At 36.3% G+C, this 17736-nt stretch overlaps 1 protein-coding gene and 1 long non-coding RNA gene across 2 annotated transcripts; both read left to right on the plus strand.

Annotated features, from left to right (window-relative positions):
- The first annotated feature begins 201 nt into the window (after window positions 1-201).
- Window positions 202-2274, plus strand: LOC111375474 (nucleoside diphosphate kinase 3-like). Its single transcript, XM_022998302.1, has 6 exons — window positions 202-360; window positions 858-895; window positions 994-1044; window positions 1318-1485; window positions 1562-1674; window positions 1881-2274. The coding sequence occupies exons 1-6, from the start codon at window positions 225-227 to the stop codon at window positions 2002-2004; spliced, it is 630 nt and encodes a 209-aa protein (XP_022854070.1). The 5' UTR covers window positions 202-224; the 3' UTR covers window positions 2005-2274.
- Window positions 2275-3433: 1159 nt separating this feature from the next.
- LOC111375475 lies at window positions 3434-5013 on the plus strand. Its single transcript, XR_002699313.1, has 2 exons — window positions 3434-3724; window positions 4385-5013. It is a non-coding gene; the product is annotated as an uncharacterized LOC111375475 (long non-coding RNA).
- Window positions 5014-17736: the final 12723 nt, after the last annotated feature.

A 17736-nucleotide genomic window follows, 5' to 3' on the forward strand; every position in this document is an offset into this window, starting at 1 on the left:
TCCCCCACCCCCCCCCCCCCCCCCCAAAACACTGTGTGCTGGTATTAGTTTAATATACAAATTTTCTGAAGTGCTTTGATTGAATTTTTAATTAACTAAATTTGACTAATCTAATTAATCTTAATGGTTTGTTATAATTTTATTGGAGTTTCTAACAAAAATAAATAAGCTTAAATTTGTAAAGTTCATCAAAACCGGAAAAGGAAAAGTTAACTATCTTTGTAATGGCAGGAGGACGAGCAGCGGCTGCAGCTCTTACTTTTAGAGGAAGAGTGCAGGCTCTATCTTCATCTGGTTCATTTGAATCAGGAAATGCATTTCGGGGTTGGATTTCAGGAGTTCTCGCCATTCCTGCAGCAGGTCTATATCCCCTCTAAATGCTTTTGAACTAGTTTCTTTTTGTATATTACCTAGTTAAATTATCCCCTGCACAAATTCAAACATCATTTTTCGTTATGCAAGTTATTTTAACTGCTGAAATGACAAAACTAACTCAAATTGAGGATTTGAATGTTGGGGATCTGAGTGCTTGTAAGGGTGCTAACAGAAGAGCTGCCTTATCCCTTGCTTAAGTTTTGCATTGTGAAATTTGTTACCTCTTCCTAGAAATTTATTTTCATGCTTTAGCATGGTAACGAGGTGAAACAGTTTGCTCAAATCATAGCTCTCATTTGAGTATATTCCTGTGTTTATCCCCACAATGCTTTGCAATCTCAAACAAGTACCCTTTTTTTGGTTAAACATAGTAGCCCCTGCACTGTCAATATCTCAAAATCTTCCCAGCGTCCCCCGTCTTACCCCTGTCCCATAGCTTCTTTCAACTTTAAATTCTGACTTGATCTTTGTTTGTGTCGTAGCTTACATGCTCCAGGAGCAAGAGGCACATGCTGCCGAGGTACTTGAGTTTCCCCACCTAATTCTGGCAAGTGAGTCATTGTTGTCCATTCTTTTTTTGTCTGTTGGCTGACAATGCATCTTTTTTTCTTTATGAAGATGGAGCAAACTTTCATTGCCATCAAGCCAGACGGAGTTCAGAGAGGACTGGTACTATTCTCTCAAGCTTATTTTATTATTAATAGAAGGTTACCTTCTGCAGATACCATATTGACAAGCTTTGATAAAATCACAGATTTTATGATATGCTCGAGTTTATTAGTTTCTGAATTGGGGCTGAAAATATTTCTGCATTCAGTTGTATAATCTAGACTTGGATCCCCTTCCCACTTCTTTCCTTTTGGGCTTGTGTCCCAGTCTGCAACAAGTTTGTATAAACATGTTCTAATTTTGCATGATCTGATAATGTTTCCATGGTATCAGATTTCAGAAATCATATCTCGCTTTGAGCGCAAAGGTTATAAACTTGTTGCTATAAAGATTTTGGTTCCTTCAAAGGATTTTGCCCAGAAGCATTATCATGATCTGAAGGAGAGACCATTCTTTGATGGCTTGTGTGATTTTCTTAGCTCTGGACCAGTCATTGCAATGGTTAGAAGAGTTCGACTGAATCTGCTTGCTTCAAACTATTCTTTAGGGAACTGAGCTCGATTTTTTATTTTTTCAGGTTTGGGAAGGTGAAGGAGTAATAAAATATGGTCGTAAACTTATTGGAGCTACAGATCCCCAGAAATCAGAACCTGGTACCATCCGAGGGGATTTGGCCGTTGTGGTTGAAAGGTAAATCCTTTCCTTCAGAATAGGGTGAAATAGAAGATCTCATTAAACATTCTGCAATAGAAAATTTTGTGAGCTTCTAATCTTAATCTTGGAACTTTTATCTCAATCAATCCTAGAAAATATATGCTAAGAAGTCTTTTGTGCAACGGTCAGATTTTCCCTGCTTGTCCTGGATAACTCATCCTTATATAATTCTATGCTTCCAGAAATATAATCCACGGCAGCGATGGTCCAGAGACAGCCAAGGATGAAATTAAACTGTGGTTTAAACCCGAGGAGTTGGTTAGTTACACAAACAATGCTGAGAAGTGGATCTATGGAGTCAATTAATGACATTTTCTCGTTATATTTTTTTGAAGTCTTCTTGCAACATAGATCCCCATGTAAAGAGTGGGTACTTAGAACAAAATTATCCAAATAATGCCAGTTTCAACATTATTCTGCGGGAAACCACCAGCCAAGCTTAATCACTTGAAATAATGAACTACACACTTGTGACTCTTGCTTATGGCAATTTATACCCTTTGTAATAATGTGGTTCCAATTTCACAAGGCCTTTTCTGATTGTTTCTATAGATTGTTATGAAGTGTTAATTTTTATTGATTTTGATAATTAGAAAATATGTTGTGATATTGTTCATTCTCAGCGAAACAAAAGCAATAGAGGTTAGGATTTGAGTTAAGCTTCCCACAAGAGGTAAAGAAACTCTGGAAAAAAATTTTGAAGTTTGTCTGGATTAATCTTTTCTGAGAGTGTTTGGTGAGAATTAAAATTAAATTTTTTAGTAGATTGTGATAAAAGTTTTTGAAATGTGTAGTTGAAAAATTGTGAGATGTATAAAAGATGTGGTTAATATTGATTGTTTGACTTCGACTTAGATTAAAATCAGATTTTAATTCAAACCAAACTAGCAATTTAGTTTGTAGCCTTTGAACAACATAATTTTGCCTTCATACCGCTTCTCCGAATATTCCAAGAGTGTTAGTTTTCCAAATGTGTTAAAATAACACTCAAGATGTATCCAAATAATTTGGATTATGTTCTTGAGTGTGGTGTGACAAGAAATTTAGACCTTAGCATGCCAAGGACGAAGAGAAAAAGAAAAGAAATGTAGACAAAACGGGAGATGCGATGAAAAAATCTTTGGAGAGAGATTTTTGGACTCGAAGTGGGAAATGGTTCAAATGGATATCCACTTGCTTTGGGTGATGTCAAGTCTGTTAATAGTCCATTCTTATAATCTGAGATTCTGAGAATAAATATCTTAAAATTGTTTGAAAGAGAAATTGATAGTCCAGAATAACACTTTCATCATCATAAATAATTTATTTGCGGTATTTCAAATAATTATTCTCAATTCAATGGCGTCCTCGGACTAGGTGATTTTTAGGTCATCACAGACGCAATAATAGATTTGCATAGCTGAGAAAATTTGAAACGAACCAGGCCCACCTCAATCTGCCTAGGGTGGCAAGCAATGCTACTTGTACAAGGAAAATGATCAGATGAATTTACAGAATGTCAAGTGAAAACATTTCATTAAATTTTTGACAAAAAATTAGTTAAAACATCTAATTAGGTGTTGCAATCTCAACGCCATTCAAATTGCCTGTCCATTTCTTCGGGACAAATATCATTTCTGAGTGTGGCAAGCATTGTATGGAGGATTATTCTATGGGTACGGGAAATTTGCACAGAAGACTTATAGAAATTTGAATTGGCTGACCTGGCACATATTATATGTTTTTTTTTTTTATTTCCTTTTCATTTTCAACCAAAACCCGGTTCCAAAAGAAACCGGTCGTCTTCACCCTTAAAATAGACCCGTAGAACTTCTCCCAAATCATTTCCTTTTTCCCCCCAAACCAAAAAGCAAAAGCAAACCACCACGCTTCATCGTCGAATTTATGGGCCAACAAAGGAAAAACAAGCACGATTCCACTGACTGGTGCCATCTTTTCTAACGTAGTGTGAGGCAGGCCACTGAAACCCAAGGTGGAAACAAAATTTGAAGGCAGCGCCGATATCTACGTGTCTGAGCTAGGCAAAGTTATTTTGTTATTTACTATTTTATGCTAATTTATCGTTAAGCTGTCTTAGACTTGTTTACATCATTGTTTGTTTTTTTTCCTCTTTATTTTGACATATATTTGAAGTATGAAGATTATGGAGCCTTACCATTGATGAAGTTGAAGTCTTTGATCTCTTGTTCTTCGTAAATTTGTGATTTTGTATGAATTTTCAGAAATTTTGTGGCAAAATAACTTTTCGATTCCTAATTAAATAATAGCAAGGCTTGCTCTATTATCTATTGTTCTTCAAATTATTAGCATGTTATTGAAAATGGCATTTTGCTTGTTGCTCGTAAATAGTGTAGCTCACACATGAAATTTTGAAAAATCTTCTTTTTTCTTAATTTCGTTTCAGCAATTTATTGGGGAAAGTTTGCTGAATTTGATACCGTCATTTTCGTTCTCTGTTTATATTGTAAAAAGCTTGTTGAATTTGTGGCCAATTTCGAAGTTGAATGATGGTGGAGAAAATTATCCTTATTTTATTGAATTTGTATTTGCAAGATGGTAGTGAAAGAATGTTAGTGAAATACAATTAGGTCAGTGCTTTGTTTGCAATGTATTGCTGTTCATAAGTTCCAATGTAGGATTTCGTAATTCAGTTGGATTCATGTGGGTTTATTTGTTTCTTGAACAGTTGTTGACTAGAATGAGAGGAAGGAATTTCGGAGTTTTGTCATAGCTGTAGAAGTACCACTCGTTACTTTGGACAATGCCAAACAAAACATGGATGCCATTCATGTGAATACAGATTTCGAAAATGTTTTGAGGTAGAACTGAACACTGAAAACAAAGGGCGCTTGTTCTTCACGTGTAGTAATAATTGTGGATATTTCGATTGAGTGAAAAATAAAAATTTAAGTGGGGGAGCCGAGTACATTTAATGAAGAAGTGAACCATGAGCCTAACGAGGAATCTGAAGACTTGCCAAGACTCTTCGACGGCCTAGCTCAAATTATCGAGAAACGAGATGTTGACGCAACATTGCACATAACATTTCGCAAAGGAAAATGAATTGTAGAATGTGATGGGAAGGGGAAGGCACCGACTTGAATGGGTGATGTCAATTTGCATCAATTTGATGGGAAGGAAAATCAATTTTCAGCCCATTTCATTTTGAAGGAAAATCATTTGTGCAAATGGATAAATTTTCACCCCATTTCATTTTGATGGATAAAATTTTTTTCCATTTTTTTTATGTAAAAAATATTTTTTATGTGTAATTTTTCTTTTTTTAGATATTAATCCAACTTGGAATTTATTTTAGTCCGATACCAAATCCCCTCCTCAACAACACTCGGCCATTTGAGAAATATTATTTATATATCATGGAAAAAAGTGCAACTTTCAAACCATCTTATTTAATCATCTTCAACTTATTACACCAATTATTCTCAAAACCAATAGTGTATTCCATTATTTCCTTATTTTTAATTCTCTATAATTAATTTTGAAAGTTCAAATTATTTAGATCCAACGTGCGGAATTAAACAATTAAAAGTAACAAGTCACTTATTAATTGTTTCTAAATGATTAAGGTTAAATTCAATTTAATCTTATGTGTCAATCAAGTATTTTTAATCAATCAAATCAAAAGCAATAAATAAATTAACACCAAATATGATCACGGAGGAAAACTCTTCCACGGGATAAAAAACCTCCAAACAAACTTGCCAATAAACTCCACTAAAAAAAAATTAAACCAAGGAACACTTTTGGTTGTGCACCCTGTACTTTTCAGAACCCTGGACCACTTTTCTCTCATGTGAAACACTAAGAACGTACTCATCTTTCTCCAACCGAAACTCCAATCACTTCCTAGATTTTCAGAACTCTAACAGACATACTGGAAGTGAGTGGATGATTTGGTGTTTGATCAGTAGATCTTTATGTGTTTTGATTTGTGTTAAAATATAGAGAATTATGGCTCAACCTATCAAGGTATGTTTGTGAAGAATTATAAATAAGTAATCAAATGGCTAAATCAAGAGAACTTTGGAAAGTGTTTTGGACATTCAGATAATGTTCTCTATAATGATTGCACATATATCTTCATCAAAAAGTAACTTCGAGTTTATCAACATGGCATTCGTTATCTCCTTCAATTTTTGAATTTAGCTGTACCATTAGATTGAATAAAATATGGTGCAATAGTTCAATGAATAATTCTATGTTCCGAATAGAATTGTTTGAAAGGGGAATCGTATTCACTACCCCTATCACTTTTTATTGCATTAATCTTTTTTCTAGGTGGACTCTCAACCTTTGACTTATAGTGCTTAAACACTTCAAATGTTTCGTTTTTGCTTTTGAGTAAATACACATGACAATATCAAGTACAATCATTGATAAAGTATATACTTTATAAAAATTTCTGATGATTTCTGTTATGGAGAATGAAAATTGTGTCGTTGATCTTGAGCCCTAGAGTAATGTCTTTTTTGTTTATAGTTCGAACTCGAAAATTGACTCTTACTTCAGTACATTATTTGAGGCAACTATTCTGTTCAAAACAAAAGATGTAAACTATTATGAAGTCAAAAGGCTATTTCTCTTCTTGGCAAACTGATCAAAGGACGAGAATATGGTGCCCAGTTAATTTAGACCAAGTGCATGTGAAGAATTGCAAGTAATGTAATGCACGGGAAACTAAGTGCAAACAAATATGTAATGCATCGCAAACTAAGTGCATACAAAAATGTGAGTACGTGAATAGCTATGTTGATCACATCTTTTGTTACTTTCTGTTGTCGTGATTGTTTTGATTATAGAATTTTAATTTTTAATTGGATCCGAAATTTAGTCTTGTCTCTTTTGGCAAGCAAACTAAATGAAGAGTGTATAGGTCTTTTAGTTATTACGGCACCTGTATTGCGTATGTAGGAAGTAATCAGTTTTGTAGTTAAATCGGAAGCCTTAATTCTTAAATGGTCAATTATAAACTGTATATGTTGTTTAGGGATCATTGGCTCTATTTTTAACCAATCTTATATTACTTAATGGATCTATATTTCTGGAGAGTGATTGCCCATATATCTTCATCGAAGAGTATGAAATGCCTACTTGTGATGGAAAAACGAATCCATCCCTACAAGTTAGTGAGTATTTAGGTGATCAATGGTGAGTTTGAAGAGGTGTCAAGGTGAGTTTGATTATTACTTATGTTTTCTCTAAAAGAGCTTCTTAAGGAATACTATTTTGAGTCAACTTCTCTAAAAGCTCTTATAACCAGAAAAAGTACTTTGAAAATATTATCCAAACTCTCCAAAAATAGCCTGTTAATCCATGAATCAGCTTTCGACTTATCAAAAACTTCGTAAAATGGGCCCTAAGACCCTATCAGTGCAATCAAAGCAGGAATCTACCAACCTCTTGGTGTTTATTTTCTCTGGACGATCCATCAATGTTAACTAAAATCAATATCCAATTGGTATGGTGAAATCTAACAAGTTTGTAACTTTTCCATCCTGAATCGCAGAATACCTTCGTTGATTGCTGATGTTCTCCTACAAAGTACAAACAAACACAGTTTCATTCATAGATATACTATAACCCCCAGCCCAGCCCACACAATTATCCAAACATCGTAGCAATTTCATGTGACCCAATTTAATCATTAAGCCCAGCCCATAACCGATACCACGCCCAAACCCGACCTATAGCAAAGTCACCAGATTCTCGCCAGAAATCCTCACCCACCTTTGCACCACCACCACCACCGCATTCGCTACCTCCTCGCACTCCTCTTCTTCCACAACCACCATCCCCTCCTCCAATATCTGCAGCAAGTACCAGGACGAGTCATTCAAGCACTAAGCCTCGAAAATCCACCGTGGCCGGCACCTCTATTGGAGTCTCTGTTGTTTTCGTTTTTTCGAATTTGTTGTACAGAACAGATATTCCATGAATGACTTGCTAAACCAGATGAACAGTTGCAAAACAGTAAAACAGAATATCATTTTCTGAAAATGAATTGGACAGAATAAAACAGAAGTATAAAGAAGTCCAGAATTCGGAATGAGGATGATCGAGGCGAGAACTAGGCTCTCTGTCTTTAAGACGTTTTTACCCCATCACATGGTGCTTACGGTATGCGGTAAAGCATCTCTCAAGATACAACGATCAGATACTTGCAGAAGCAGCACTTCGACTGCAAGACAACGAACCAGAACGGAAGTACTATCTGTAGACTATTGCAGAAAAGAAGAATATGTATGCAGAATGATTTCGTGATGTTTCTGTGTGTGTTATAAAATTGAAAGCCTGAGGACCATTCAAATAGAGGAGAGAGTTGACGGTTGAGCAGTTTCCATCCACCACTCACACCCACTTAACGCAAAGTTTTAGCAAACTGATAGGTCGGTTAATAAACTATCGAAGGGAGAGAATTAATTGAATTTAAAAAAAAATTAAATTAATATTAACCCAGACCCACACCCTACCCGGACGGCGATGGCGGCGCGTGCGCGTGTAGCCTTTGGATTAATCTAGACATTGTCTAAGACTCCCCCCTTTCAAAGACTATTGGTACCCCTTGGGGCCCAAACCCATATCCAAACTTGAAGTTTATTAAGTGGTTCAAGGTTGTGTTTACAACCTATGTGGGATTGGAACATTTTTCCAATTCTTTCCCATTTATTCCTCTTATTTATTGTCCAACTTTCAACCATAATTTCTCATTCATATTGAAGTGGTTTTTCACAATTAAATATTCTACACTCATCTACTCGGAACGTAGAATTTAATTGAACATTAATTTCGATACATCGAACATTGGGTCCCACTTAAAATTGTGGTCAAAGTTGACCCAATTGACCCACCATTTCCAACAATCCCCCACATGAATGGAAATTATCATGACTATGCAATGTAGACACGAACAAAGAGTGCAGGTGAAAGACTTATTGTATCAGGAGAGGTAGCTTTTGGCTTTGAACCTGCCTTAGTGGAATACTATCGAGTTTACTTGGCTAATCAATGAACTGATGTCTTGAACTGTTCAGCCGTTGGTGTAAACCAAGGCAATAGTATCCACACAATAACCTTTCTATTCAATTCTTAGGTTCTCATAGTTGTATTCATTTTGGCCCTGAACAATTCTTGGGATTCATAAGTGCTTTAGAGAATTTTAAGCCCCAAATTCTCATAGAAGCGGTCCCACTTCACACTTATATAGATGATCTCCTATTAAGAATATTCTGCTATACCCCACTTGGTTTATTCAAGCTATAAGAATCATTAAAAGTTACAACTTAGCATTTTACTTTCCGCAGACAACACTTTTTATAAAGGGATGGTTAAGTGCTTAACTGAATCTTAATAACTTAGTTGTCCAATTGAACCAAGATCTTGAGATCTCCAGTTAACAATGTTGGGTTACCATCATCAAGATTCATGCATGTTCGGCTTTAATATCATTCCCTTTGATAGATAATATACTTGATCTCTTGGTAGACCTTTTGTAAGCGGATCCGCGAGATTCTCCTTTGATTTCACATAATCAATGGAGATAATACCATTTGAGATCAACTGCTTTATGTATTGTGTCTACAACGTATATGTTTAGACTTACCATTATATATGCAATTTTGTGCCCTTGCAATAGCAGACTGATTGTCACAGTGAATATTAATTGCAGGCATCGGCTTAGGCCAACACGGGATATCCTCTAAGAAGTTACAAAGCCATTCTGCTTCTTCTCCAGCTTTATCTAATGCAATAAACTCCGATTCCATTGTTGATCAAGTTATGTAAGTTTGCTTTGAGGATTTTCAAGACACTGCCGCACCACCAAGTGTAAATATATAACCACTTGTGGATTTAGAATCTTTCATATCAGATATCCAATTTGCATCACAATATCCTTCTAATACTGCTGGATATCTCATATAATGTAATCCAAATTTTAAGGTATGTTTTAAGTATCGAAGTACCCTATTCAATGCCTTCCAGTGATCATTGCTTGGATTACATGTGAACCTACACAATTTATTAACTGCTAACGCAATGTCAGGACGTGTGCAGTTCATTAAATACATCAGACTTCCAATAACCTGAGAATATCTTAATTGATGTACAGGTTCACTTCTATTTTTTGCTAAGTGTAGACTCGTGTCTACCGAAATTTTGACTAGATTTTCATCAACGACTCCAAATCTCTTTAGCACAGACTCAACATAATGAGATTGTGAAAGAACGAGGCCATCTGGTGTTTTAGAAATTTTAATTCCAAGAATTACATCTGCTACACCGATGTCCTTCATGTCAAAATGTTTTGTTAGCATTTTCTTAGTGGAGACAATGATATCATGATTGCTACCCAGAATTAGCATATCATCCACATATAAACATACTAAGACATATGCTATCGGTGTACTCTTATTATACACACATTTATCACACTTGTTAATTTTAAAATCATTTGACAGCATTGTTTTGTCAAACTTTTGGTGCCACTGCTTTGGCACCTGTATTAGTCCATATAAAGATTTAACAAGTCTGCAAACCTTTTTCTCTTGTCCATGAGCGACAAATCCTTCAGGTTGCCTCATGTATATTTCTTCTTCCAACTCACCATTTAGAAAAGCTGTTTTAACATCCATTTGATGAATTTCGAGATTATGTATCGCAGCAATTGCAATAAGGATTCTTATCGAAGTAATCCTTGTTACTGGTGAGTAAGTATCAAAGAAATCAAGACCTTCCTTTTGTCTATATCCTTTTTCTATCAAACGAGCTTTGTATTTATCAATAGATCCATCCGATTTTAACTTTTTCTTGAAAATCCACTTGCAACCTAGAGGTTTATTTCCAGGTGGGAGATCAACCAACTCCCAAGTATGATTTTGCATTATCTATTCAATTTCATTATTGATAGCTTCTTTCCAAAAAGGAGCCTCTGGTGTTGACATTGCTTCATTGAATGTCTTTGGTTCATTTTCGATCATGTATGTTATAAATTCTGAATCGAAGGACGTGGACTTTCTATCCCTTTTACTGCGTCTAAGTTCCTCTTCATTTTTATCATCATTTGCAGTATCGTAAGTTCGTTTTGTTGAACTTACATCACTTTTATCTTTACGAGGAAAGACATTTTCGAAGAAACTTGCATTCATTGATTCAATTATTGTATCTTCATGTATATCCGTAATCTCGAATTTATGCACAAGAAAGCGATATGCACTACTGTTATGAGCATAAACAATAAATATGTAATCTATAGTTTTTGGTCCTATTTTTATTTGTTTAGGTTTTGGCACTTCTACCTTTGCCAAACACCCCCACACTTTCAAGTATTTATATGAAGGTTTATGACATTTCCATAATTCGTAAGGTGTTTCATCCTTTACTTTGTGTGGTATTTTGTTAAGAATGTGATTTGCCGAGAGGATAGCCTGTCCCACAAATTCTGTGGTAGGCCAGAACTAATCAACATAGCATTCATCATTTCTTTAAGCATGCGGTTCTTTCGTTCCGCAATACCATTAGATTGAGGTGAATAAGGAACCGTTGTTTGATAAATGATGCATTGTTGAGAACAAAATTCTTCAAACGGCGCTCCATATTCTCCATCTCTATCAATTCGAACAATTTTTATTATTTTGCTAAGCTGATTTTCAACTTCATTCTTATAATGTTTAAACATTTCCAAAGCCTCATCTTTGCTTTTTAATAAATAAACATAACAGTACCGAGTGCAATCGTCAATGAAAGTGATGAAATACTTTTTCCCACCTTTAGTTTGTACGAATTTCAAATCACATATATCGTTGTGAATTAATTCTAAAGGCAAAGTATTTCTATCAACTGAAGGAAATGGTCTTTTGGCTAACTTAGCCTCAACAAAAGTTTAACATTTGTGATTAGGATCGAAACTTAGAGAAGGCAGCAAATTTAATTTCATTAATTTGCGCACAGATTTAAAGTTTGCATGTCCTAATCTTTTATGCCATAAACAAGAAGAATCAACAATATACACAGAAGTAGAAGCTTCATTAATCTTGTTTAATTTAGGTACAACTGTAAGGACGTTCATCTTGAACATCCCATCGGTCATGTAATCTTTTCCAACGTACATCCCATTTTTAGTTAGTACAAATTTGTCAGATACAAATACTAACTCAAACCCATTCTTGCTAAGAAGAGAACCAGAAATAAGATTTTTTCGAATGTCCGGCACATGCAGCACATTGTTGAGGACGAGTTCCTTGCCAGCTGTCATCTTCAAGGTCACCTTTCTTTGTCCTTCAATCTTTGAACTTGAGGAATTTTCCATGAACAGTTGTTCTCCATTGATAGTTTTGTAATCAGAAAACACATTCTTTTCAGTACAAATGTGGCGAGTGGCACCAGTGTCCACCCACCATTCCCTGAAATTTTCAACACTATTACATTCAGATATTATAGCAGATAGGTGCATTTCTTGAACACCTTCAGACAGATTTTCAGTTTCAACAACATGTGCACGGTCATTTTGCTTTTTAGGCTTGCGACAGTCAATTGCACGATGTCCAGGTTTGCCACAGTTGAAGCAGTCTCCTTTGAACTTCTTGTTCTTCTGGTTGTTTTCTTTTTTCTTCGAAGCAAAGTTTGACTGCTTCCTTTTCATGTTCTTCTTTGAACTTGATTCAACCATGTTTGCCTTAGCTTCCATGCTTGGTCCCTCGTTCCTCCTTTCAGATTTCTTAGTATCTTCTTCGATCCTCAAACGCACAATCAACTCGTCCATGTTCATTTCCTTACGTTTGTGTTTGAGGTAATTTTTGAAATCTCTCCATGAAGGCGGGAGTTTTTCAATTACCGCTGCTACTTGGAATGACTCACTTACAGTCATTTTTTCAGCATGTAAATCATGGAGGAGTACCTGCAAATCTTGAACTTGGGAAATAATAGATTTAGAGTCAATCATTTTATATTCCAAAAATTTTCCGACAAGAAATTTTTTAGATCCTACATCTTCAATTTTATATTTTTTCTCTAAAGATTCCCATAGTTCTTTTGCAGTTTTCATTATGCTATATACACCATATAGCGAATCATTCAGTACATAATTTTTGCATAAAAAATCGGAATGTTTCCATGCATCCAAGGCAATAATCGAAGCTCGATTATTTTCTCCTTGTTGAATAGTAGGAAGATCCTCCGTGAGAAACTTTGACAGGTTCAGAGTGGTGAAATAGAACAGCATTTTCTGCTGTCATCTCTTAAAATCGACCCCATTAAATTTTTCAGGTTTCTCTCCGTGAGGAACATGAGTTGAACCAGAAGGACCAGGTAGCCACAGTTGGCGTCATAGCCACAGCAGGGCGAATTGCATTGATCCCAACAGTGTTAGCCATTTCTGTTTTCAAAATAAAAGATCAACCGGTCAGAACTTACAAATTAAAATTCTGCAGAATAGTAATTTCGCATAAGAGTCTGCAAATGTTAGAAATAAGCAAGTACAATTTTGGAAAATAATTTATAAAAAACGTCTTAAGATTGTTGTTTTCGTTTTTTCGAATTTGTTGTACAGAACAGATTTTACATGAATGACTTGCTAAACCAGATGAACAGTTGCAAAACAGTAAAACAGAATATCATTTTATGAAAATGAATTGCACAAAATAAAACAGAAGTATAAAGAAGTCCAAAATTCGGAATGAGGATGATCGAGGCGAGAACTAGGCTGTCTGTTCTTAAGACGTTTTTACCCCGTCACACAGTGCTTACGGTATGTGGTAAAGCGTCTCCCAGGATACAGCGATCAGATACTTGCAGAAGCAGCACTTCGACTGCGAGACAACGAACTAGAACGGAAGTACTCTCCGTAGACTATTGCAGAAAAGAAGAGTATGTATGCAGAATGATTTCGTGATATTTCTGTGTGTTATAAAATTGAAAGCCTGAGGACCATTCAAATAGAAGAGAGAGTTGACGGTTGAGCAGTTTCCATCCACCACTCACGCCCACTTAACGCACAGTTTTAGCAAACTGATGGGTCGGTTAATAAACTATCAAAGGGAGGGAATTAATTGAATTTAAAAAAAATTAAATTAATATTAACACAGGCCCACACCCACAACCTGACCCGTCCGGTCGGACTGACGGGCGACGGCGGCGCGTGTGTCCTTTGGATTAGTCTAGACATTGTCTAAGACTCCCCCCTTTCAAAGACTATTGGTACCCCTTGGGGCCCAAACCCATATCCAAACTTGAAGCTTATTAAGTGGTTAAATGTTGTGTTTGCAACCTATGTGGGATTGGAATATTTTTCCAACTCTTTCCCATTTATTCCTCTTATTTATTGTCCAACTTTCAACCATAATTTCTCATTCATATTGAAGTGATTTTTCACAATTAAATATTCTACACTCATCTACTCGGAACGTAGAATTTAATTGAACATTAATTTCGATACATCGAACATCGGGTCCCACTTAAAATTGTGGTCAAAGTTGACCCAATTGACCCACCATTTCCAACAGTCTCCATCCACAAATTGCCAAAATTCCTCCAATTATTTAGAGTGTTTACCGATACCAAACCCGACCTATAGCAAAGTCACCAGATTCTCGTCAGAAATCCTCACCCCACCTTTGCACCACCAACACCGCATTCGCTGCCTCCTCGCACTCCTCGTCTTCCACAACCACCTTTCCCTCCAATATCTGCAGTAAGTACCAGGAAGAGTCATTCAAGTGCTAAGCCTAGAAAATCCACCGTGGCGTTCGCATGTTGTGATGGGAAGGAAAATCAATCCGCACAAATGATTCCTCGAAACTCGAATAAGTGGCAACTACAAGTGATTTTGCAAGTATCCCTTCGAAATGAGACGTAAAATTTTCTTTTCTTCTGGTGCTCACGAACCTCATAGTTCATCCAAAAACATTCCTCATTCTTAAAAATTACATCACAGTAGACCTTCCCAGTGAACTCATTTTGTATTTCCTTGAAATTCGAAATGGTGTATACTGATTGAAATTGTTTCTTCATTTCGAAAGTAGTTTCACATGGTACCATATGAGAAAATGACTTGAAATCAGGCTGAAACTCTTTCTCAACCTTACTCCTCAGTTCTTTTTCATACCGTTCGACGAACTGCTTTAAGAAAGTCTTCGAATGCACATATCCATCAAAAAATACGTTCATACTCTCACTTCGTTGTGTTGTGGACATCCTTATCCAGAAGGTGGTCTTCAAAAAATAAAAACCCCAATGACCTCTGTTATCGTATAGCTTCGACAACCAATCATTATCGTACAAGTCATACATATCGAGCATCACCCTCAACCATGCTCAAATTCTTCAATGAACTGTGAATCATATAATAGGTCTTGTATAGTAGAAAAATGGAGCCCTTATGCACATGGTAGCCAAACTTTTTTGTCAGCTTCTTCAAAATGTGCCACAAACACCATCTATGCCTCGTATTTAGAAAAATAATCTCAATTGTATTTTGCATTGCCCTATCTTGATGAGTCATTATTCCATTAGGAGCTTCGCCATGCATGTACTCGAGCCATGTCCTGAACAACCACACAAAATTACTTGTGTCTTCATTTAATAACAGTCCACAACCAGCAGAGTTGATTGTCTTAATGATTTACGCCAACAGAGGGGCAAAGGGCATGTCTTATTTATTAGTGAGATAAGTATTATCAAGCCAAACTCTTTGTAAGATCACCAATATCTATTATCTATCCAAAATACATTTCTCAGCTGTGACTCATTGTTTAAGTCCATACTGAAACAAAATCGCGAGCACCGTGCTTGCATCTTTGAAAATTACCCCTGTATTTTGATGACATCTCCTTCATCGAGTCGTAGTCGTCTCACTTGTTCTATATAGTTCCGACAATCCTTTTTCATGAATGTTTATGTTCTCATATTCACCTGCTGCCACAACTGCGGAGTTAAAAATCTAGTGCAAGGAGATTCCTGCCATATCATTCAATTCGAGATTTCGTTTCGCACTTGCAGTCAACTTTCTATTGCATCGAGACAATCTTGACTTAGAAAGACTTGTCTTATGATTATACTTGAGGTACACATTGTTAATTCTCCATATTCTAAGATTATCTAATGATGCAGATATTCTTACTTAACAATCCATTCTGACTTGTTGGTTCGGCTTCAAAGAACCCCCTGTAGCATAAATTCTTCGACCTTTACGACTACATGTGAACGTCACATATCTCATAACTCCGTCCTTCCCCTTTTCAAATTGCATTTCCTCACTGGAAAACCTATGGCTAAGCATATCTTTTATAGAAGTCCAACATTTTTTCTTCACTATTAAACATCATACCCATCTCAGGCTTAGTCACAACATCTCCTCCTAATTTTTCGTTGTCCGATGTGTTCAAATTTGCTGCTATGTTCTCGTTATCACATTCTACAACAAAATCAAGATTCTCATCTTCCATAATCTCTTTTCCTACAACAAATGCTGTGATTTTGTTAGAAGTTGTAAATTACATGTAACTAAATGCACGACTTACCACTAACAGTAATTAACATGTTTGGATGAAAAAAATTAATGGCACAAAAAAGAGCAATTCATAGAATAGCTTCTCGAATCACTGTTATCTTCACATAATCATTCCAATTCTGAGCAAAGAATATTAACAATACCAAAAATACACTCAGCCAAATGATAATTGAACATATGAATGAGGACAGGATTTAAGTAATCTAAAACCAAGGAGAAAGTCGGACTATCAACTAAAAGATCTATGTGCCAGTGAATCCAATGTATAGATAAGGATTGCAATAGGGGTCGCCGACTCAACCCGGAAAAAGTTCGAGTCGGCTTCGCTCAAGGCTTACAAAAAGGGAGTAAAAATTTGCTGCTAGTTAAGGCAGCAGATTAGATTCCAGAAAATCGAGCTTGGGCCAAACGCTCAGGTCGAGCCGTATTTTTTTGGTCGAGCTTTTGCTAGGCTCAAGCCAAAAAAAGTCCGCCTTAAAAAAGCTCGAGCCAAAAATTTCGGCTCGCGAGCAGGCTCATTGACACCCCTATATAGATGGCCAAAATACCATTAATAACTTTTCACCACTTAGGTCTGGATCTACTGTGATCTTGGTTTCTTCCAGATTTTAATACTGCAGTAACATTTGTTGCTCGTAAATAGAATACTGAATTGCTGAGTCCATAATTAATCAAATGTTCAAGTGGCCACATGCTAGGTAATACCTAACTAATTCTAAGATCCCCTATCACTACCCTTTCACATCATATACTCCTCTCGTGTTAAGAAAAGGGTACACAGGCAACAAATGAAGGCTCTACCCCATAAGCAAAATGTTGTTGTACATAATCTAATCGTTGGGTCGACCAATGTACGAGCTAACATACTTAAAACCAAGAAGCAAATTACCTTTGTCCATCATCTATGATTCGACTTAGATGATCTTCAAATACTATTTCCATGTTAGGTTTCGGTGGCCTGCCTCCCACTACGTTAGAAGGATGGCGCCAATCAGTGGAACCGTGCTTGTTTTTCCTTTGTCGGCCCAGAAATTCAGCGATGAAGAGCGACGATTTGCTCTTGCTTTGTGATTTGGGGGGAAAATACTACTGGTTCATTTTAAGGGTGAAGACAATAGATTTCTTTTGGAACCTATTTCTGGCTGAAAATGAAAAGGAAATAAAAAAGGGTTGTGCTATGGGGACAGGCCCCTGTCCAACTTGTACAAGCATATAAATTCAATGAATTATTTCACGCTTTGTTGGCAGCCGCAATGTGAAAGTTCTATTCATAAGACATGAAATTGGACTCTTTGTAAGCACAATGTACAGACAGCTCTTGTTCCTTAACCTGCTGGGATATATCCCGTGATTTACCTCCCTCATAAAACTCTAGGGACGGAATCTTCATGGTTGAGGTTCAACCTTTTTAGATAAACCCAAAGAAAAAACGTGTAATATGTGTCAGGTCAGCCAATTCAAATTTCTATAAGTCATCTGTGCAAATTTCCATTACCCATAGAATAACCCTTGTATGG

This window comes from Olea europaea, unplaced genomic scaffold (assembly GCF_002742605.1).
Source record: "Olea europaea var. sylvestris unplaced genomic scaffold, O_europaea_v1 scaffold138, whole genome shotgun sequence".
NCBI classification, from domain to species: Eukaryota; Viridiplantae; Streptophyta; class Magnoliopsida; order Lamiales; family Oleaceae; genus Olea; species Olea europaea.